Consider the following 22860-nt stretch of genomic DNA (forward strand, 5'->3'; position numbering starts at 1 on the left):
CAAGAAACAATTGGAACAAATGGAACAGTTGTTTTGGTATAGCATCAAGTACGATAATAATTCTCTCCAAACATCAGGAAAAAAGCCAAAGTGAAATCTTATTACCAAGGAATGTGCACTTTAATCAGATTCGTATACTGTGGAGCTTTTATCTTTATATACTCCATTTTAAAATACCATTAATTCTGTTTGCTTATCTTCTAACATGACATGCTTAGAGTATGACATGCATTTATTTCATCACCCCGTAATACTTGGAGGAGAAATTCTTCTGCTAGAACTCAGTAAAAACATTTATTCTGCAAAAATGGATGCCTTAGTTGGGGAGACTGTTATTACCAAAAGAATGGCCTTTGACACCGTCCCCCACAGCATTCTCCTGGAGAAGCTGCCGAATCATGGCATAGACAAGTGTACTCCTCACTGGGTTAAAAACTGAATGGATGGCCGTGCCCAGAGAGTTGTGATTAATGGGGTGAAATCCTCTTGGCGGCCGGTCACCAGTGGTGTCCCTCAGGGCTCAGTTTTGGGGCCAGTTTTGTTTAGTATCTTTATCAATGATCTGGATGAGGGGATTGAGTGCACCCTCAGTAAGTTTGCAGATGACACCAAACTAGGTGGGAGTGTTGATCTGCTTGAGGGTAGGAAGGCTCTACAGAGAGACCTGGACAGGCTGGATCGATGGGCCAAGGCCAACTGTTTGAGGTTTAATAAGTCCAAGTGCTGGTCCTGCATTTTGGTCACAACAACCCCAAGCAACGCTACAGGCTTGGGGAAGAGTGGCTGGAAAGCTGCCCAGCAGAAAAGGACCTGGGGGTGCTGGTGGACGGCCAGCTTGACATGAGCCAGCAGCGTGCCCAGGTGGCCAAGATGGCCAACAGCATTCTGGCTTGTATCAGGAATAGCGTGGCCAGCAGGAGTAGGGAAGTGATCGTGCCTCTGTACTCAGCATTGGTGAGGCTCACCTCGAGTGCTGTGTTCAGTTCTGGGCCTCTCTGTACCAGAGGGACATTGAAGTGCTGGAGTGGGTCCAGAGGAGAGCCACCAGGCTGGTGAGGGGTCTGGAGACCAGGTCATATGAGGAGAGGCTGAGGGAGCTGGGCATGCTTAGTGTGGAGAAGAAGAGGCTGAGGGGAGACCTCATTGCCCTCTACAACTACCTGAAAGGAGGCTGTAGAGAGATGGGTGTTGGCCTCTTCTCTCAAGTGAATAATGACAGGACCAGAGGAAATGGTCTGAAGTTGCGGCAGGGGAGGTTTAGGTTAGATATTAGGAAGAATTACTTTACTGAAAGAGTGGTCAGGCACTGGAACAGCCTGCCCAGGGAGGTGGTTGAGTCACCATCCCTGGAGGTATTTAAGAAATGCGTAGATTTGGCACTTCAGGGCATGCTCTAGTGGCAGAGATTGTAGGGGGGGGTTTTGTGCGTGTGTGGTTGGACTCGATGATCTCAACCCTAACTAAAACCATTCACCATGAACCGCTGCCCTATCTTGACTTAGGCAATGACACTGAGGTGGTTCTGATATTCATGTTCATTGCATTTCCGTTGCCTTCGTATGCATGAGACATCTTTTCCTCAAATGACTGCAGAAAGGAATTCTTGGACAGCAGTTTTAAAACAGATCTATTGTCTAAGAAAAGCCCAAGCTTTAAAGCTAAAAAGTCCTTATTCCTATATTGACTTGGTAACAGACGTCTTCAGTAATTTCTGCAGTCTAAGTAACATCTGCTGTATAATTCTCCCTTGTATAGCGGGTACAGCATTCTTACTATACAAATATCAGAGATGAGTGGAGGTCAAAGATCATTTGGTCCGGACTAAGATGCAAATCTTACCTTTCTTAGTATGGCAAATTCTCCCTGGAAGTTACATTGATCAAATCAGAGCTGAGCATCTCTGCAGCCAGACCCTTGCACAAAGCACAGCAGTCTAATGCCTGCTGGGGCAATTGCTTTCCAGAATAAAAAAAATACCTGGCAGAACCAGTCTGCAGCTTCACAGACATTCTTCAGTCCCTAAATTCCCCAACCTTGTCATGGATGCATGGTGCCTACAAACTGCTTTGATTTTTGCATGTGCACTTGCCAAAAAGTATAAGAACTCCAAATTTGTCAGTCTCCTGACAAACTCCCAGCTTTAATGGGTTGTCGTGGTTTAACCCCATTTGGCAGATAGGACCACGCATCCACTCGCTCACTCCCACTGGTCGGGATTGAGGAAAGAATCGGAAAAGTAAAAGTGAGAAAACTCACGGGTTGAGATAAAGACAGTTTAGTAAGTAAAGCGAAAGCCTCGCCTGCACGCAAAGCAAAACAAGGAATTCATTCACTGCTTCCTGCCAGCAGGCAGGTGTTCAGCCATCTCCGGGAAAGCAGGGCTCCATCACACCTAACGGTTACTTGGGAAGACAAACGCCATCACTCTGACTGTCCTCGCTTCCTTCTTCTTCCCCCAGCTTTATACACTGAGCATGACGTCATATGGTATGGAATATCCCTTTGGTCAGTTGGGGTCAGCTGTCCCAGCTGTGTCCTCTCCCAACTTCTTGTCCACCCCCAGCCTGCTCACTGGCAGGACGGTGTGAGGCGCAGAAAAGGCCTTGAGTGCTTAGCAACAACTAAGAACACCAGTGTGCTATCAACACTATTTCTCATCCAAAATCCAAAACATAGCACTACACCAGCTGCTAGCAAAAATGTTAACTCCATCCCAGAGGAAACCACGACATGGGTAAACCAGAAAAGGTTAATTTCAGCAATACATAAGCCTTCTAATTACAAGAGCTTTAGAGAGCTACAAGCAAAAAAAAAATTATATAAACAACTCTGATCCATGTTTAGCAGCTAGGCACGTTTCTAGCATTTATTCTCTCACCTATAGTTTTTTAGCTGGTTTTCTGCCACTAGAGGTTTACGTTTGTGCTATGAAAACATGTGCATCATCTGAATTTCATCTCCAGGCTTGAACCTCATCCTAAGCTCTAGGGCAGGCTACCTAACCCTTCTCTTCTGGCTCAGCCTTCCCCAAGCTCTTTAGCGTTTGCCTCACTGTTCCCTGTCATTCTAAATATGACTCCTGGATTTTCACCTTATATTTTCACCTTATATATTTCACTGACTCATTTCTTTGTACCACCTTTACTTTTTTGCTACTTCTGCAACACAAATGCAGCTCCAATGGTTCTCTTCCATTTCTTTCAGTGCTGGTCATCTACACAAATGTAAAGTTAGCATACTGGCCTATGCCTGGAAGAAAATTATGGCAACTCTGTCTCTATATCCTAGCTATGTTCAGTTATACAGTTCTCTCCACTTAACAGTCATTCTTAAAATTTGCTGATTGTTGCTGTATTTTTAAGAGTTGTAGTATTCTGCAAAGTAGTATGTCTCAGTAAGTATTCACTGTGATTATATTTTTGTTAAACTCTTGGTCATAGGCACACCTCTTAGCTTTTGATATAGACTGTACACATCTTTAGACACACTGGCAAAGTCGGATGAGCCAGGAACAAGGTACTCTAGATGATCTCTGACTTTATCCAGTCCCTGGGTATCTAGGTCCCTTTTTCAGCTTGTGGAGTTTTTTCATGATCTGGACACTCTGCTGCTTATTTCACAGGGTGCACTGAAGGCCCAGTTGACCTCGTGTTTGTGATTGATGGATCAAAAAGTCTCGGAGAGGATAACTTTGACATTGTAAAACAATTTGTCTCGGGAATCTTGGATTCACTTGAGATTTCACCCAAAGCTGCTCGAGTTGGTTTGCTTCAGTATTCCACTGAAGTTCGCACAGAGTTTACATTAAGGCAGTTCAGCTCAGCCAAAGACATGAAGAAAGCTGTATCACAAATGAAATACATGGGGAGAGGTTCCATGACAGGACTGGCTCTGAAGCAAATGTTTGAGAGAAGCTTCACGGAAGCAGAGGGAGCAAGACCATTTTCAGCAAACGTCCCTCGAATCTCCATTGTGTTTACGGATGGACGAGCCCAAGATGAAGTCTCCGAGTGGGCTGCTAGAGCAAAGCAAAATGGTAAGTGGAGATGGTTTTGACTCATTCTAAAAGGCAAATATTGTTAGAAACAAGATGTGGTAGGAGTATGGATGTGCTACAGTATGTGATAATCAAGAGAGGATTTGCCATAGCACCCTGGCTAGTACAGTGACCACTGTAGCAGAACATTGGATCTTTGGTGTTCAGAGGAGCCTTTGCTAGAAGGCACGTATGTCATCCCTAGTGTGGGACCCATGATGAGTGTCTCACCACTGGGGTTCCGTGACACCCACCTTGCATGCCATACAGTCCCCTGAACAGACCCACTAAGGGTAGACATTTCATACAGAGATTTGGGAACACTGGGAACTTCATCAAAAATTTTAACAATAAAAAAACCCCACCAACCTGTCTCTTCAAAACACAGAAATCTATCCTCCTGAGAAATACTATGGTAATAATTGATTATGTTATATTTTTATTTACATATATTTTGTATTTTTAGTCAATTTTATAGTGCCGATGGTGTTCTGGAAGAAAGATGGGTCATCTTTACAAAAGGATACAGCTGTAGTGCTGTCTATCTTTCTGTTTCTATGTGCCTTATCAGGTGATATGCTGAAATGTGACTGAAAACTGGTGATTTTCAATTTAGAATATGTCTGGGCAGAAATCCATCTTCTAGGACACCTGTACCAGAAATCAGAACTTTTTCAGATGTTTAGCAGTCAACTGTAAATTTTCAAAACTTTTCAAGAAAATAAAGGATACATTTTCTTTGCAAAACGTTTTTTATTTTTTATAAGAAACTGCTTTAAGAACCATAGCGGAGAGCCCACCAAACAGAGAAAACAGCCAGACTTTAGAAGATGCTGCACATCTTTTTGCTGTTCTTGTTTTATTGACTTATCAATCATAACTTGATACATGATTAGTGTAGTGTTGGCCAGGACTGATACCTCTCTGTAAGGAGAAAAGGGAAAAATGCCCAAGCATACGAGAAGACCGTGTTCTAAGAAGGGTGACATTACAATGAGGTAAAAACAAACTTTTTTTTTTAAATATTAAAAACAAAAACAAAGATGTATACACTAACTAGTGAGATCTGGGAAAGTACATGGGGGATTTACAGGACTGAAGAAGGAAAGAAATGCAAGCCAACCTTGCTTACTTGCTGAATGAAGCCTCAGCTCCGGATTGCTTACACTGATATTTGTAATGCTACAAGCCAAATCCATCCCCTGTGTAACTGCAGCGTAGGCAATGTAGTAATGCTGAATATGAAATTGGCCTTGAATGCTTTATCACTGATATCTCCAAGTCTTTAAAAAGCAACAGACCTCAGCATGAGTGGCCCATTCATTGAACTGAATCAGCTTCTGGTGGATGTTTTACTTTCCTGGCTAAAGTGCAATGCTAGGCAGATTCATGACGAAAAGTAAGGAAATGCTTACGTTAAATGTTAAAGAGTTGGAAAATGCGTGTTTTATGATGTTATCAGGTGCAGGATTCTTCAGCAAAAAGGTTAAAGTTGCAATTCAGTGAGTGTGTAGCAGTTACTACCCCATGATAATAAAGAGTTACCAAACATCCTCATCCCATTTTATCTGAAACCAACTAGCTGAGAAGGCAGCTTCTGCTCTTGAATCCTATAAAAGAGCTTGAAATACCATGAAGCTAATAGTTGTATTGTGAATCACAAAATCAGTAATAGTTCTGGACAGTTTCTAAGCCAGAACTGACATAAAGAGAAATGTTATATCAGATCATATGTTCACGAGAATAAAAACAAATAACTGCCGAAAAAGGCAATATTGAAGATCACTGTTTTGTATTCAATGCTTGTTTAAAATCTGCCCGGTGAGAGGGCTGTGACCCACTTCTTCCTTCCCTGCTTTCAGAGGGAAGAAAACTACAAATCCTCACTTACTTTCTCCATAGCACCTCTGCTGGGGAAATGCTTGTCCCGAGCATCCCTGTTGTGAGGCTCTTTCTCTGGTAGCCCCACAAATCAGCTGTTTTCCCCTGTTCTTACCCTCATAGGTCTGGGCACTTTGCAGTGCCTCCCAGCCCACTAGTGTCCCTTAGAGTGCAAGAATATTGTCTCAACGTGCTCTGAGGATTTTGATGAAACACTAAGTATTTATATTTTTCTAAAAAAATTACTGCCATCTTTCAGGATTCTGCCCCATTTTCTAATATATAACAGGTCTTCCCATCAACCCAGTAATTAGCTTTATTGCACACACCCTATGTATCCAGACACACACAAACCAGGAACTTTCCGTGCAACTGTGAGGCTGTCTTGTGTGATTCTCTTCGATGTTTTGCAGTGCTCTTTCTGGCTTCATTTACTATCAGTAGTGGCCAGGCAACTGTCATCTCTTTAACTTAAAAACGATTAAATTACAGCAAAGCAGTGAGTGTCTACACATCTCTCAATAACTTACACATATTAAGCCTGTTCAAAACCTATTTTGAAGTTACACGGCACATACATTTCTTGTGCTCTCCTTTCTCTCTTTCTTTAAAACGACTAATGCTCATATTTTCCTTTTGTGGAAGAACAAGGGTTTAGAACTGCTGATGTAATAATTATGTGCAATTTCTTTTGAATCTAGGTATAATTATCTATGCCATTGGAATAGGAAAAGCAATTGAGGAAGAACTGCTGGAAATTGCTTCTGAGCCATCATATAAACATCTCTTCTATGCTGAGGATTTCACAGCTATGGAGGACATCAGTGAAGAGCTAAGAGCCCAAATCTGTGAAGGTAACAGTATTCTGCTTTCACTGAGATAGAAGAGGAATGAATGCTTATAGGTTTTCTGCAGGCCTAAAAAGACAATTAGTGTCATACCGTAGGTGATAGATCATTGGTGTCAGACACTGCAAGGCATAAGTCATTCATGGTACTTTTTCTGCCCTTTAATATGTGAGGAATATTGACCCTTATTCTATCACCAGGTAAAGGTATATAATAATTGTCTTTCCTCTATTTTCATAAAGGTTGCATAAAACGTACACTTCTGTGCCCAGAAGAATCCATTGCTCCCTCCCCTTTCTGTTTCTACAGTTAAGTCAGCCATGCACCGAACCCCACCCCGCCAAAGAAGCATGATCTACTTCATTAGGAATGTGGAAAAATAATCAGGGATTTAAAAATGTCTTAATGAGAATAAAAAATTACTCTTAAGACCAGTGGCAAAAATCTAAACCACAGCAAAACAAATAATCAAGACCTGTTGTGCATATTTATGGAAGACTAAAAATAGTTCCCTGAACATACATTCACAGCTACAAAGAGCGGATCTCAGTTATGCATAAGCTCCAAGTTTTACTCCACAAATGTGGGAGGTTCGTTCCAGAAAGCACCCTTTCTCACTCTGGCACAAGCAGCCTCTATATAAACATTCCCAGCTGAAGTTTTGCAAGGGGAAGGGGGGATGTGAGCTGGGACGAAAGCTGTTCAGCCAGAGAGAGGACAATAAGTCTCTCCCACTCACACGTTCCCAGGACTCAGTATTATTTGTACATTCAAATTGGTACCTGAAGTAAAATTCAGAAACGTCGCTGTGAATATAATAGTAGTCATAGCACTAGAATTGTGCAAGATGATTTGATTTTCACTAGATTTTATTTGGTTGTTTTTCTTGGAATTAAATGCAAACAGGTTTTATTTTCATCTTTAACGTCACTGTGTAAAATTGGCTGGCAAGCAGCAGTGCATTTCTTCCTCATACACATGTCAAGGAACAATCTGGAAAAAAAATTTGAGAATGTTTCCTAGCTTGTATATTCTTTGTTATTCTCTCTGTCCTAAGAAGTCCTAGTTCCATCTTTCTGAAATTCAAAATACCACGATAACACGAAACTAAGTCTGTTAAATTAACCTTCTTATTAGGCAGATAATCTGCTGATGACAGCATGTCATCTTAAAAGCCTGGGGAGACGCCAAAGCCAAAACTATCTGGCAAGCGGTATAATAATTCTCACTCATTAGCAAACCCCAGAGCTCGGTGATGGAAATGCATCCTTCAGGTACCCACGGCAACATTTAGCAACCATGCTTTTCTTTTCTTTCTCTTTTTTTTTTTTAAACTACGTTTCTTACCATATGAAAAGTAAGTAAATCCTGCCCCTTTGTGGCAGTTTCTAGACTGCACCTCTAGTAAGTGGGCAAAGCTGGTGCCTCAGCCTCTGTCCTCCTCTTCCTCTCTCACCAACCAACAGGCAATGCCTCACACCTGCCAGCTCAGGACTGACCCAGCCTTGTTTTTCTGGACACTCCAGGACTACTTGTTGCTCATCAACTCACTCCAACAGAAATTCGGCCTCCAACACTGTTACACAAGCTGAAAGTTCATTATTTTTTTCCCCCCTCTGTTTTGGTTTACAACCAAAATTATTTCCTTCCTTTGCAACAGCAGTAATTTCATTTTTACTCCAGCCTTGGTCCTTAACTGAGGACTTTGGAGGCTCCAGCCTGTGAGGGCAGTGGGAGACCCTCTGAACCTCATGGACTCCACTGACAAAGCTTCTCATCCCCAGTCCCAGCTGTGGATGGGCTGCATGTTTCCAAGCAAAGCAGGAGCCCTTCAAATCTCTTTAGGGGTAAGGTTTTTTCCTTTCATTCTGCAAGAAAGCATCAGCCTTGTAGAATAGCTGCTGATTACTATTAATTATTCTTGATGACCAGTAGCAAAAAAAAAAAAAGGTGTTTTCTCTTTTGCCTCTTATTGAGGGGAATTCAGTCGGAAGGTTCCCATTCATTGCTTTGGTTAATGTTCATTTCTCATCTGAGTGGAAGCACTAACGAGGCTACAGCAATGTCATATATAATACGCACTCATCATGATTGCCTCTTCACCCCTGTTCTGAGCATGTGCATTATGGAAGCCTTTAATTACATGGTCACATACTGTTTTTGTCACAAGACCCCATTCCTGATCAGATGACAGTACTCAGCAGCCTGCTGGTTAACATTCTGTTCTCCTTCCAAACTGCGGATCGTTTTCACTGCTCAAATAGTCAGCCACTGCTTTTGAAGACACGCTTTTTTGAAGACACTTTCTCACAGGCTTTTCCTAACACAATACTTAGGTTTTGTTAGAAAACAGACCACTAAAAACAAACACGCAACTTCATCATTGTTTCCCAACAAAATTGAATATTTACGTTCATGGCACTGACTGCAGCAAGGGACTCGGTTAGAGTTAGCAGCCTTTGTTGCTACTTGTCTGATTATTCACAGCTTTACAAAGCTGATGAGATCAGAAATCTTTGGGCCCCAACCAGTTTCTGAAGCCTGAAGAGGAGGTTCTGAAATGCCCAGTTCCCATCCCCAACTGGAGACCTTCTGCCACACCTCTACCAGTGTATCCATCAGACTTCTCTCCTGGCCCTCACAGCTGAATCCCAATTACTTGTCTATACCAGCCCAGTGTCCAAAGCTCAAACTTTCCAGGTCAGTTCCTTTTCTCTTCCTAGACAGCCTCTAGACTTCTGGAGCAAGTCATTACCCAGGGTCAAATACTCAAGGTTCATCTTAGGTTTCTTCCCTCCTACACTGGAAATCTCACCATCCTTGTTCCCAGTTGATCATTCTTCTGCTAGACTCCTCACCCAGTTTGTTTCATTCCTTACCTCATGATCTTATCCCACACCTCTCTGCCCTGAACTCTTCTCCAAAACCTGTGTTCCTTCCACCAGCTGGCTCCCGCACAGACTTTTTGATGTATCCAAATATTGTAGTTCTGTCCACCGAACTCTTCTTACTCAACCACTCACTCATCTCTGTTCATTCCCTGTTCCTCGTGCTCAGGCATTCCAGCCCCTAGCCCGGAGGGTCTCATCTCCTTCCCAGTGCACCTTAGCACAGCTGCATATTATTGTGCATCTGTCAAAATCCACCAGGCCAACAGAGATCCCAATAGCTATAACCAACCTGTAGGGCCCAGAAGCACCTTCCACCTCTCCACTGCATGTTCATGGCGTATCAGCAGAGTTTGCACCACCACCTTTTACCCTCACACGTTCACTTTCAGTGAAGGAACTCTGGGTATATTTGCAGGGAGGGAGTCCCACATGCTCCATCCACCCCCTGGCACAGTTGATCAAGTCGTGCAGTTGTTAAATGTATGTTCTTCAGCTCATCTGGGCCACTGAGGGCTCCACAGTTAAGTGAGGGTGAAGCATTTATTTTCTAGAAAAGGAGCCCATTCCTAAGGAACCAAAGCTGCCTCTACATGACCCTCTTGCGGCAAGAAAGGGATAGTGCACAAAATGACTTCTACATTTAAAACATAAATATATATATGTACATATGTACAAAATAGGTTTCCATTTCTCTCTGGATACCCTTTGATTAAGAAGATGGGTATGTGGAGTCTGAAATAAATTCCTACATTTTAAAGGCCATACTTCGTGAATTAGAAATTTGTATTCTTGCTTATAAGTGTAGCGCATCAAACAAACTCTACTGCACCCCTCTCACCTACACACTCCAAACGCCCTGATCGGTATTTCCCATTATAAAGGGGAAAACTGAAGGAGAGCAAGAAATTTCTTCCTTCTCCAAGCAGTTTTTATTCTTATACAGTTCACCCAAAAGGACTGACAGATGACAATGAAACATGCAAGAATTTTCACTAAGGAACAGAGTAGGTTGCTGTTATTTCAGATTGCTTTACTACTGATTATCTATTTGTAAAGCACTTCTGGTTTAGGAAGAGCTCCTCTGATAGTCCGAGTTGAAGGGCGTGTCCTGGAGTTGCCATCAACACTGGACCTCTTCTAAACTGCACAGGTATGGGGCATTGTCCAAGTGTTATGAGAGACAAATACCAAGTTACTGGTGAGAAACATCTCCATTTCTAGGGAACGTGAACATTGAATACGAACATTTTTATTGCTCCTTTTGTGATCTCCTTTCTTTTGGCAATTTCTTTCTACCAGCCTTGAAAGAGTCAGCTCACCAGCAGGATCCGGCATCTGGGAGGTTTCACAAGACTGGTCCACAGCCTTCAGGTTGGCTGTTTTAACTCAGTGTCCTGCTGTCTCCCCAGATGATTGCTAAGTTGCCTCTTCCTGCTGCCTTCTATAGAACCCTAACAATTAATCTATGAGATGTGTTCGTCCCATTCCCCTTCCCACCCCACTCCAAGCCACCCTCCTTTCTGCAATTCAAATCTACTTTATACAAAAAAAATTTGAGTGCCACTGTAACAAATGCATGGCCGCATGCTTCTTACACCATCCAAATGAATTACTTCATGGGGAAACTTGTACTTCAAAACTGTGCTTGATATTTTAAAGCATGTTCAGCTTTCAATCACTTCTGTTTCTCACAGGAACCTTCACAACTCCCTTTCAGTTCTGCAATCCACAACTTAAATCATGTATACAGTAAATACAGCCTAACGGCTAGGTTCCTTCACATGTTTGTATCCCTAGTCCTCTCCATGAATGATCCTCACTGCAATCAGTGAGATTACTCACTAATTAAGGAGAACTCTGTGCATGTGAGTAGAAAAAGAAATGCTGTATAATTAAGTGAAGTGGGTTTGATTTTTAGACTTTTGGGGGGTTTCCTGCAGGACCTGAATCAACCACAATAGCCATCACAGATGTCATTGCCTGTCCCAATCTTGCAGTACACCACAAGTATCTTTTTGAAGACAGTCACACTCATTCAACAAGAACAACAGGTAATCAGGTGACCTTTGTTTAGAATCATCCAGACCGCTTTTTGAATATATAGCCCTCTGTGTTGTGTGCTGTTTTATGCTATTTACAAAGTCTGCCCCAGAGCATTCCTTTGGATGTTGACCTGTTTTGAGAACAGGAAGCTGTATTAAACCTGCTCTGCATTTACAAGTCCTTGTCATTTCCTTACCCACCCCATTCGATTTATTCAGCATTTAGTCTATGCTTGACTGTTTCTGTTTTTCAGCAAAAGCTTCAAAAGATAAAGATCAGTGCAAGTGTGAAAACTTCATGACATTCCAGAACTATGCGACCAATGAAGTACAAAGACTCACCCAACGATATATCCTTTCAGAATAATTGTTTCTTACATATGAGACAAGGGGGGCAGGTTAAAAGAAACAATAGTTATAGCACATCAAGTCTAACCTGTCTCCATAGCTCAAATCAGTCTACTATAATGAAAAGCTAAACTACTTAATAGATAGCGTTAAAAGCCTTGCTTCTTGGAGATTAAGACTTGAAATCTGCCTCTCCTTCATAGTAGGGACCAAAACATCAGGATATATAAGGATCTTAACTTTTAATAATCCCTAACAGTAAACACTTTCAGGGACAGCAAAGAAATGACTGCTCAAATTCAAGACTAATGTTCTTTGCTTTGGATTAGTTCTTCAGATGGTACCAAAATAGCATTTACTGGTGGCAGGAGTCAGAATACAGGAGATGTTTCCCTTCTGAACTGCCTGGTGAAGCACCAGATGCAGTGAGTCATTTAAAACAATACTCCAAATAAAGAGGGATTCTGAGGACTGATTAATTTTGCATAAGAAAATACACAGATAAAAATTAGCTATGTGCAGATCAATAGCTTTTTTCCCCCCCACAAGTTAAGTTTGTCTTTTTGAGGGAGCTGTTAGTACAGTAGCCTTTACACCATCTGTAACATCCACCAGATGTCTCAGGAGACAACAGCAGCAGATTGGCAATACAACTTTCTGCAATATTTTGCATCATGCAGTATTTATGCAGGAAATTCCTCTATTTTCTTCATGAAAGCTGCTTCTGCCTAATCAAATAAACAGCAAGATGACATCACATCTTCTATTTAAGTTTTGTAACTGTGTGCAAGATCAACAAGTACTTATTTTCTGCAAAGCAGAGTGCAGTGACACCAACAGCTCGTAACAGTGTGTTTCCTAGACAATAGCAGCTTCCGACTGAGGAACCTGTGGCATTAACAGTCTGTCCAGAGTAAGGGTAACAGAGCCCTTGGTGGTCATGAGAGCAGGCAAGACCAGAGAGCACTCTTAACCTGATGCAAAATATTGCCTACCAGTTCGGACCTTACCTCCAGCTATTTTGTATAGCTGCAGCAGCCAGCCTTACTATATGTTCCACCTTCCCAAGTGAATCCTTCAGTGGGTAGCTTAAGGAATCATGTTCTGATGACTTGAGTCACGTTAAATTGTTTGATGCAAAGTAGAATTACTTCATAAAGGGGGAGAAAGCTATTGCATAAGGTTATTGCAAGGTGCTTCAAATGCTCATCAACATTTATACTTCTCTGAAAGGACTTCTCCAAAGTCTCAAAATGACTTTGGAGAAAAATCTCTAGGTGATTTCCCACATCCTTTAGAGCGTTATCCAGACATGTGCAGTTCCAACCTAGCTGCTGACAAGAAAGGAGACCACTCCTTCCCCCTTCAGCAGAAGCATTAGCCTCTTTATTGTAATCTCCTGCAGCAGGGCTATGAGGAAGTCTGAGCTTACTCAGAATCAAAGAAAACAGGTTAGCAACACGTGCCTTTTTGCTTTCCAATTTGAGCAGGCAAACCTGTGATTTTTTTTTTTGTTAGAGTCCAAGAAAGACTCCCACTCTTGCTCCTTACTAGCAAGGGGATATATTCTTCTGCTTTCAATGCGATGGGAGTCAGGGGCAGCACAAGGCTGAATTCAATTTGCCTGTCTACCCTAACCAATTTGTAACAGCCTCTTGTCAAAGATCCCACTTTTGTATGTTCAGGTCTCCATTTTGCCTCATGTAAGACCTTAAAACATTGAAATCAAGACACTAGACAAAAAAGCAAAGAGTGGGGTGGAGCAAGTTAGTCCTTTTAAGGTGGGCCTTCAGTTCTCATGCTAGGTGCCCTCTTCCTCTCAGCATCCCCTAGCTCCAGCCTTACCATGGCTCTTGGAGAGGTGTAAGCAGTATGGATCTAACCTCCTCCTGCAGCACATAGCATTCCTGTCAGCTGAAGGTGCTTACCGGGAAAGCAATGCTTATCACTGCTTTGCATTGCTACAGTTTACTTCCAATGGAGGCAGCCCTAGGTCCCATGGAGCTTGTTGTGCTCTACTCCACATCTGTCTGTAAACCACTGGCTTTGTAAAAACAGTACCCTATGCTACACCACTACAGGGCAGGAATATAAGATCATGAGCAGACATTCTTGCTGCAGTCATGGAGCTCCATACAGTTTTATAATCTACTATTAGCTTACATGTAGTTTCCATGTGATTAAGTGAAACATTTTTTAAACAGCATTACTTAAGATAAATATTCAGCTTCTCCTTTACAATAGAGGAAAATGGGCGGTTTACAGAACCACCAGCCTCTTTAATAAGCTGCAGCCTGAACGCCATGTCAAGGTATGCCCATTAATGAATGGGGCTTCACATAGCTTTCTCAAATCAGCTGATCAAAGCAGAACAAGAAAATACAGGGGAGTATTAGATCAGAAACTACCGGGAGTCAGAGAGAGTAACAGAGGAGAAACAAGAGCAAGTTTATGGAGCATAGCAATCAGGCAGCTGACACTGTTTTTCTATTAATGCCTGCTGTCAGTAGCTGTCTTTCCTTAACTTTTGTCTACTGGAAGAAATGACGAAGAGAATGGAAGACTTGGAAAACAGGCTAAAATACTGATCAAAATATATACTGTATATTTATACACACAAACTTGTCAGAGCTATTTTCTTAAACTGGTTCAAAGTAAAATAACAAATCCTTGTGTCTGAGACTGAAAAGAGTATTTTGGATCCCTGCATCTATATACTACGTGTTCTGTCTTTCATTGATTGCAGATAATAATGAATTTTTTCTAAATATAAGCAATTTAGTAACTAGCAAAAATTCTAACTAAGCAGAACTAAATAACTGAAATAAGCTACGCAAAATAATAAAATGCTGTTATTTTTTTTGAAGTGAAACCTCCATGTTTTGGAGTACTTTGAGGGTATGAATTTATTTGGCTTGCTTTTCTGTATTTCCCTCCTCCACTCTGCTAGCATTTGAAGCACTGTGTGGATACATACAGTTCTATATATACATACACATATAAAACCAGAACAAGTTGGGACAGCATTCACAGCAACTAGGTTTCACTTATATTCTTCCAACCAGAGTAGACTACTGAAATCAGTTGGAAGTAAAAATAGACATTTATATATTTGTGTCGGAACTGTGATGAAAGTAAGCGGGCAAAGTGGGAAGTTTGCTGGATTATCACGGTATCAGAATCTGATGTTTCAAGTACTTTTCCTCTTACCACATCCAGACAATGTAACTTCTCCCTACTGTCTTTGTCAGCATGCAGCTATTCCCTAACTTTCCTGAATGCAACTAATATTTTAATTATGAAATCATTCTTTGGGCAATACAACTAGCTATACGCCTGTCTGTCAAACACAAACGAAACCAGCAAATTGCTTCCAGCCATTCTGGCCAACTGAAGTGCCTTAATGTTTTACTCCTTCCTCTTGGCAGCAACAGCACTTTGCTGCTAACCTTCCTTTCACACCAAGAGCAATAGCTGAACTATCTCTTGAACTGACCCACACCTGTGGCTGAACAGGTAGAGACACCAGCGCTTCCTCCTTTGCTGTAACACACATTGGTTTGCCTCTTTATTATCTCTAAATGGAAATATACAACTTCATCCATTCTGTACCAGAAACAGAAGTAGTTGCAGCAAAAATCTCAGATAAGCTAATGAGAGTGAATGGATACATAACGGCAAGCTTCAAATATGCTTCAGCATACTTTGGCAAACAGAATGCAAGTTCTGCAAGGATACTGGTACATATTGATTTTCATTATGTGTTTCTTTTATTGCATGTCAGCCAAGCACTGGCACCTCAATTAATAACCACTAGTAAGAAGCAACATCCTGCAGTCATGGTCTCACACAGAACAGGCTCAAATCTGTAAGATACCAATGTCTTCAGCAATGGTAACTTGAGAACACCAACTTATCTGTCTAACATAACATCTTCAAAAAATTTTTTAAAAAGAGGACTAATTTAAAATCAGCTGAGAAGTTAATTGGTATCTTATTGAAATGTTACCATGTCTAGCAGCTATCCTATTTGCTATCTGACAGATATATATTCTCTTGGAATGAAAAGACAAAAGGGATAATTTGCAGCAGTAGTACTGTGTAATTGATTTGGTAAAAGTAGTGCAAATATTTTTAGTGTAAACCCTTTTGGGTCCCTCCACCAACCTCCCAAATTTGCTACTATACCTCACATTATGACTTGTTTTTGCATTAGCACTCCAAAAGCAAAAACTAAGGAAGCCCTAGCCTGTTGAGATTTGGCACCATACTTGCCATGATCAAGCCTTACTCCACTTACCTCTCAAGATCCACAACTTCTAGAGACAGAAACAGGCAAGTTTTGTCCTGTGAAGGTTATTTCTAACAGAACAGGAAACACAGCAGTAGTAACGAATCTTCATTTATATAGTTTGTTCCCTAAAACCAGCAAAGGTGTAATACAAATTTTTCTTAAAACAAATCTGTAACCAGTTTTATTGCAGAAATAACACCTTTACAGCATTTACTTCTCACTGGCTTGTTCTGGCATGCTTCTAATGATGTCAGAGTCACCTGTAAAAAAAACACCAAAAAAACATTGTTACAAGAGGACCCACAGAAAGGTCTCTTTTCAGGAATAAGTCAAAGAGTTAAAAAAATTAATCAAAATACAACAAAAAACCACCCAACAACAAACTGATTCTACAAACAGAAAACAACTTAAAAGCAATACAAAGACAGTCTGTTTAGAAAAAAAGCAAGTAATTTTCATGGCTTGATAAAAAAAGTACTCGTAACTGTATTTTGCTAATCCATACACAGTATTTTTACAATAATTATGTACCTGTCACTAGCATTTACAAAACCAGTACTAGAGGAACAATCTAGTCCTGGAGGACACAATGCATAGTTTTAATATAGCGAATGTCTAGCCTCCCCTGATCACGAAAATATCAGGACAGCGAGAATATTCGCATTACAGAGCAATAATATTTACTTGCACACAGTTAGCCCCCCTTGCCCAACCTAAAAGTAACATTTTGAAAATTAAGTTTACAGCTGGTATTTGAATACAAGCAAGCTAAATAAAGTCTTCTGAAGAAACAGTGAATTCAAGCTGACATCACTTGGAGAACATTCTGTGAAAGTTATTACAGACATCATTAAATCCCTGTGCATGCATTTTGGTCAACAAACAGAACAAAAGACCGATTCTTCTCTTAGAAGATTTTGGAAAGAGAATGAGAAGTCACTTAATTAGCGATCTCTGTGAGGAACTCGAGCAACTTTCTTGGACAAAGAGTGCTACTGAATCATAATATTTACACGCAGATTTACAGTTTTGAAATGTTTAATATAGTTTTCAAGCCTGCATTAGTATCCACCTGCATATATTATTTTTGTATATAACACCCTGGGAAGCAGAGCAACTCACAATCCTTTGTCTTAGATTAAGACCAGTCAAACAAGGTTGATGCCCACAGCATGTTGCACAAGCCCATATTCAAGCTGTTGGGCTCAGAAACACATACCATGAAGTTGCTTTCCAGCACTGAAACCTCATTACAGACCGAAAGGCAGACAAAATGCACGCTTACAGCATTTAGCAATAACGGGAGCTATGCGCAAATATAAGCAGCAGTAATTCCAGGTTCTAAGAACCTAGGACTCACAAAAGAACTGAATCTTTGTCAGAGAAAATTACAACTAAGAATTAAACCCAAAGCAAAAGGACAGCAAAGTATGTCATCACCCCTGCACATTACTTGCTCAGTTCAGTGCTGCTCCTCACAGGTGAACAGAGGAACCACTGATCCATACCCATTTGGTCACTACCCTGCAGAAGAGACATACCTGGGTCGATGATAGCCAGCGTGCACACTCTGTAGTATTTTCCACAGGCTGTGCCCAATTCAATGTTGTTGCCGCTATAATGATGGACACCAGTTTTGGCAAGCATAGCGTAGTACTCAATCTCCGATTTTCTGAAATTCAAGAACGAGGTGTTACAGTACTGACAAACAATTCTGACTGACTGTAATAACAGCAAGAGCAGCTTTAACTCCAATCACACTTAAACCTTACAGTTTTCCTTCCCACCCAGAAAACCACATTTGTTCCTTCCCAGGCAACATCACTACTGTGCTGTGGCTCAAGAACCCTGATCCGGAAGTATGCTGAAGGTATGTAACAGCAACCCACTTCAGAGCGCAACTTAAGGTTGCTCCTACGCATGCTTATTTCTATAGGAAATAAGGGGATTCAGGACTTGCACACTTCCGGAAGGTTGCAGGAGCTAAGCCAAAGTGCATAAACAATGCCCCTTATTAATGCTGATACCCAGTGGCCAGATGCTGAACTGAGATCTGACTGCTGCTAGCTGTGAAAGAAACTGAGTCAATCTATACGCCCTTCTCTTCTGACTTCCATCAGGAGACTCTAGTGGTCAATATAGTTCCTCAAACATTTTTGGGATCCCCACTAATGTGTTGCCTACTCTAACAGTCCTGCCATTTCTCAATTATCTGATTTTTGGTTTTCTGCATTTGCAGTTTCCTGAATCTGTCAATATCCCTTGAAGACAAAAAGGGAACAGAAATTCAACAAGGAAAACGTAAGGAAGGTAGTAAAGATTTTTCCCCAAAAAAAACAGTTTCACTGGCCAGGAACTTATACCTCAGGTCAGGAATTTATAACTCAGACAGCAAATTTTGTGTGCTTCAAATATTTTAAATCAGTGTCAATTGCCAGTTTTCCTACCTGTAAAATTATTTTCCAATATACTACTTTGAAAAAACACAGGAATTCAGCCGAATGCTATCACAGTGTGAATAGCTACAGTATAGCTGAATAGTTACAGTATCTTTGTTAGTGCAAACTCTTTGAATTAGAAAGCTAGAAAAACACTGGGAAGCATTTCAACCCATCCAGACCTAAAATCATTATACACCAAGCAACCCATCACACTTATTTCATAGCACTCTGGAATATGCCAGCAAAGTACTCTGCATTAATCATTCACTGTAGCAATTAACATGAAGTATACACGGTACTTGTACAAAGAACCGGTCTTAGTTTTAAAAGGAATTGTTTTTTCATACATCTGCTTACCTCAAAGCAGGACAGTTGTTGGCTAGGATGACCAACTTGGCTTTGCCCTGCCGAATCATTTTTAGAGTCTGTTTGTATCCTAGCACATATTTACCGCTTTTCATAACCAGCTGAAGCCTAGAGTTTATGGACTCCAGGGACTTTTTCTGAAAAAAGAAAAAAATGTAGAAAAACATTATTGGATATTACTTTACATTTCACAAAATGGCAGAGAATATAAGAAAACAAAGGAATTCCAAATACAAGCAATCTCTTAATAATTTCCCTATGATTTGCAATGCAGAATAAGAAGAGTCAGCCTACCATGAGTATAAGAAATCTTGCACAGAAGGGGACTGCTGATACTACATTTTCCCAACTTCATGAATATACCTCTTACCCACGTGTCTTACAATAGAAAAATACATCTTAAAGGACTGTTGCTGCTATCTATGTTAATCAGTAATATCTGGATGTACTTGACAAGCCTTTAACAAAGCTCAGCTAGTCAAGTCCAAGTAAAAACTACCACTGCCTTGCAAATGTAAGCCAGATTTGGGGTATGTCTATTCCCGGGGCGCACACTACTAGCGTTATATCAGTTAGCAGAAACAAGCAGATACATGCAATATGAGCCGTCATTCCAACAGAATAATGTGGTGCTGATGGCAACAGGTAAGTGCACTTGCAAGGAGGCACACCACCATCTTACAAGAAACCCACAGGTGCCAGAGTCGCTCTAAGAAAAAGGCCAGGAAATGCAAAAGCCGACCTCCACCCGCACTACGAACTCAGCACCAGCTCCCCCTTCCTCCAGATAGCACAGGGGCCCTGTAAGCAGCCCGGGACAGTACACAGGAGGGAACCGAGGACAGAGAAGCCGGGGGGAGGCGGCCGCAGGGCGCGGCTGGCAGCCTGTGCCAGAAGAGCACGGCGAGGGCCGCAACAGGCCCCTCCGGCTGTGCCCAGGCCCTCCCGCTGCCCTCTGCCCCTGCCCCGGACCTCGCCGGGGCCCACTCTGCCTCACCACCCCCCTCCGCCGCCCCCTCCCGCGCAGCGCCCGCCGCCGGCCGAGGCCGGGCCGCCGCCACGTGAAGCCGGCGCGGCCGGCTCCCACTCACCGTCTTCTTCGCGGCCACCATTGTTGCTGCCTACCGTCGGGTCGCGTCGGACGGTACCTGGAAGAGAGCGGTGAACGGGGGGAGGCGTTAGCAGCCGGCAGCGGCCCCTCCGCGCCCGCCCGCGCCGCCCCAGCCGAGCCCCACTCACCGAAGACGCGCCGCCAAGATGGCCGGGCCGCCAGAAAGGACCGGGCTCCCACAAGGCATCGCGGATCACCGCGCCGCAGGTCTCGCGAGAGCCGCGCGCAGCCTTCCCGGCGCGGGGGGCGGGACCAGCCTGACGTGCCGCGGCGGGGGGCCGCCATGGCGGCGCAGTAGGCTCTGCGGGGTTGTGTGGCCGCCCGCTTTTGTCCGCCCTCCCCTTCCCCAGCCGCGTCAGTCTCCCGTGTTTCAGGGAGCGATTTTAAATGCCCCCTTTTCCCGTCACAGCCATGTGGGAGGCGTCAGGTGCTGGTCAAGGAAGGCCCTTACGGGGAGAGTCTCAAGGGTCCTGAGTCTCCCGTTCCCTGTGGAGATGTCACTGCTGCCACAGGGCCGGTGTGGGGAGTTACAGCGGCCTTCCACTACCTAAAGGGGGCCTAGGGCAAAGATGGGGGAGGACCCTTTATCAGAAAGCGTAGCGATAAGATGAGGGGAAACAGCTTTAAACTGAAAGGGGGGAGATTTGGATTAGATATTAGGAAGAAATTCTTTATTCTGAGGGTGGTGAGGCACTGGCCCAGGTTGCCCAGGGAAGTTGAGGCCCCATCCCTGGAAGTGTTCAAGGCCAGGCTGGATGGGGCTTTGAGCAGCCTGGTCTAGTGGGAGGTGTCCCTGCCCAGGGCAGGAGGGGGGGGTGGAACTAGATGATCTGTAAGGTCCCTTCCAGCTCAAACCATTCTGTGATTCTATGACACTGAGTTTGGGAATAGCTCTGAGCCTGAGGCTGCCTGTATTAGCAGATTCAGGCTCGGCTCTGAAGTCTTGGAGTCACGGTGCAGAGAAACCTTCTCCTGCCCCCTGTGGGCTCTGGAAAGCATCAGCTTGAAAATCACCTCGCTGAACACACACGCACTAGCTGTGAACATGGCTATGACGGGAGGTTCTCAGTTTCAGGCTAAGAACAGTTGATGCCACAGTGGTGTCCGGCCTGGGACAGCCACCCCGGGTGGGTGCAGGGAGGAGCAGCGAGCACCAGTTCAGTTGGCGCCTGCCGGGGCATTGTGGGGGTGAGCAATGCAGGTGTTTGGGGTGTGGGTTTGGGGGGTTCCCCTGCGACACCCACCGAGCAGGAGGCTCAGGGGTCCACCCACAGGACAGCAAGTCTTCTACTGGTATGACTTCATGTTCTTCATGCTCAAAATACTTGTAACAGGATAACCTTCTCAGCGACAAGCAACCTTTGGTGAAAATGCACACCATGATCCCAACTATTTTTTCTCTGTAGACACTGGCTAACAACCTTAGGTTTTGTCCAATCTATTTCAGCACCTAGATTAAGATCTAAGCTGCTAACACTGAGATAAAGATGAGATAAAGGTATGTTAGAAAAAATATCACCAAACTCAAGTGGAGCTTAAATATCCCAGGTGAAACTCAGACATTGGTCCATCTCTAATTGTAAAGTCCTCTGGGAATAATTTCTAGATTAAGCACATAGAAATAATATATGTAATATATAAATAATAGTATAAAAATGTTACATTTTGGTCTGTCCCTGAAGTCCATTTTCACTTGCTGAAACAAAATAATTTTCAGCCTTTTACAGAGTATAATTAAATCAATTTTGAAGTGTAGTTCAAGCTTTTATTTTCTTTGGCAGCTGAAAAGGAAACTCCATTCTACATCTCATTCTTTTCTTGTTCTGCTTCCTCTCTGTGTCCCAGCACTCAGGTGCATTGCTGCTGTTATATTGCTACGATCAAATTGTGACTTTTAATTCTTCAAACTTTTACCTGGTTGGATGTGATCCTGGCAAAAGAATATAAAGCTCAGGGGGCCTGCTGAAGTCCTCGGTGCGCTTCCTTTCAACTGACTATGCCAGGTTTTATTTTATCTTGCAAAATGTGGGAGCCGTGCATGGCTCCGGGAGAGGGAGCTGTTTTCACGGGTACCCTTGCAACCTCTGCTCAGATTAGGGGAGAATGCAGTACGTTCCTTAAGAGCTTCTAAAACTAGTTTTTTACAGTGATGTGTTTTTTAAAAAAACCCCTGTATTTCCTGACAAACACTTTGGTCATTGGACCCCAAATTCTGTCCCTAAGTCTGGGTGGAAAAAGAATCGGGGGGAGGAATACATGCAGAAATGGGCAGTATTGTCTCTCACCCCCCAAATCTCCCTTCTGTTGTCATGACAGTCACTCCTCGGGTCTGTGGTCCATAAAATGTCCTTTATAAAGGCAAAGGGCCAGTCCGAGTCAGCTGAAAGCAACACAGAAGGAAGGAAAAGCTTTGGCCCCACCAAAGGTCTTTAAACGGTATTTTACAGCCACTGTTTTGTTAAAAATCAGCAGCTGGGAGTGGATGGGCATTTACCATGCAGGTGTTTGAGAATTAAAGCATGGGGGAAGGCAGGTCAGGCAGAGTTTGGCACCCAGGCACCCTCTGCAGGGGATGCTGAGCTGCCCTCCATGGCGAGGCCGT

At 42.8% G+C, this 22860-nt stretch overlaps 2 protein-coding genes and 1 non-coding gene across 7 annotated transcripts in view; 1 reads left to right on the top strand and 2 right to left on the bottom strand.

The window, feature by feature from the left end:
* MATN2 (matrilin 2) overlaps positions 1–15889 on the top strand; it is a 79448-nt gene extending 63559 nt beyond the window's left edge. For 3 of the 4 annotated variants that reach the window (XM_063327249.1, XM_063327252.1, XM_063327250.1), the window contains 6 exons: positions 3623–4036; positions 6619–6771; positions 10956–11027; positions 11597–11707; positions 11953–12048; positions 14582–15889. In XM_063327249.1, the coding sequence (XP_063183319.1) occupies positions 3623–4036; positions 6619–6771; positions 10956–11027; positions 11597–11707; positions 11953–12048; positions 14582–14634 (899 nt within the window). In that variant the 3' untranslated portion in view covers positions 14635–15889. The remainder of the gene's footprint in view (positions 1–3622; positions 4037–6618; positions 6772–10955; positions 11028–11596; positions 11708–11952; positions 12049–14581) is intronic. The other variant, XM_063327251.1, reaches the window with a different exon arrangement.
* Positions 15890–16434: 545 nt separating this feature from the next.
* RPL30 (ribosomal protein L30) lies at positions 16435–20514 on the bottom strand. Of its 2 annotated transcripts, XM_063327254.1 has the most exons (5): positions 20387–20514; positions 20239–20295; positions 19139–19284; positions 17882–18012; positions 16435–16600 (listed from the first exon to the last, which is right to left on the bottom strand). In XM_063327254.1, the coding sequence occupies exons 2-5, from the start codon at positions 20257–20259 to the stop codon at positions 16551–16553; spliced, it is 348 nt and encodes a 115-aa protein (XP_063183324.1). In that variant the 5' UTR covers positions 20260–20295; positions 20387–20514; the 3' UTR covers positions 16435–16550. The 2 variants fall into 2 exon arrangements, with proteins under 2 accessions (XP_063183324.1, XP_063183323.1); XM_063327253.1 differs by lacking the exons at positions 20239–20295; positions 20387–20514 and having other exon boundaries at positions 19139–19314.
* Positions 16870–17004, bottom strand: LOC134512359 (small nucleolar RNA SNORA72). The gene has a single exon (XR_010070095.1). It is a non-coding gene; the product is annotated as a small nucleolar RNA SNORA72 (small nucleolar RNA).
* Positions 20515–22860: the final 2346 nt, after the last annotated feature.

The sequence above is a fragment of the Chroicocephalus ridibundus genome, chromosome 2, assembly GCF_963924245.1.
Source record: "Chroicocephalus ridibundus chromosome 2, bChrRid1.1, whole genome shotgun sequence".
NCBI lineage: Eukaryota > Metazoa > Chordata > Aves > Charadriiformes > Laridae > Chroicocephalus > Chroicocephalus ridibundus.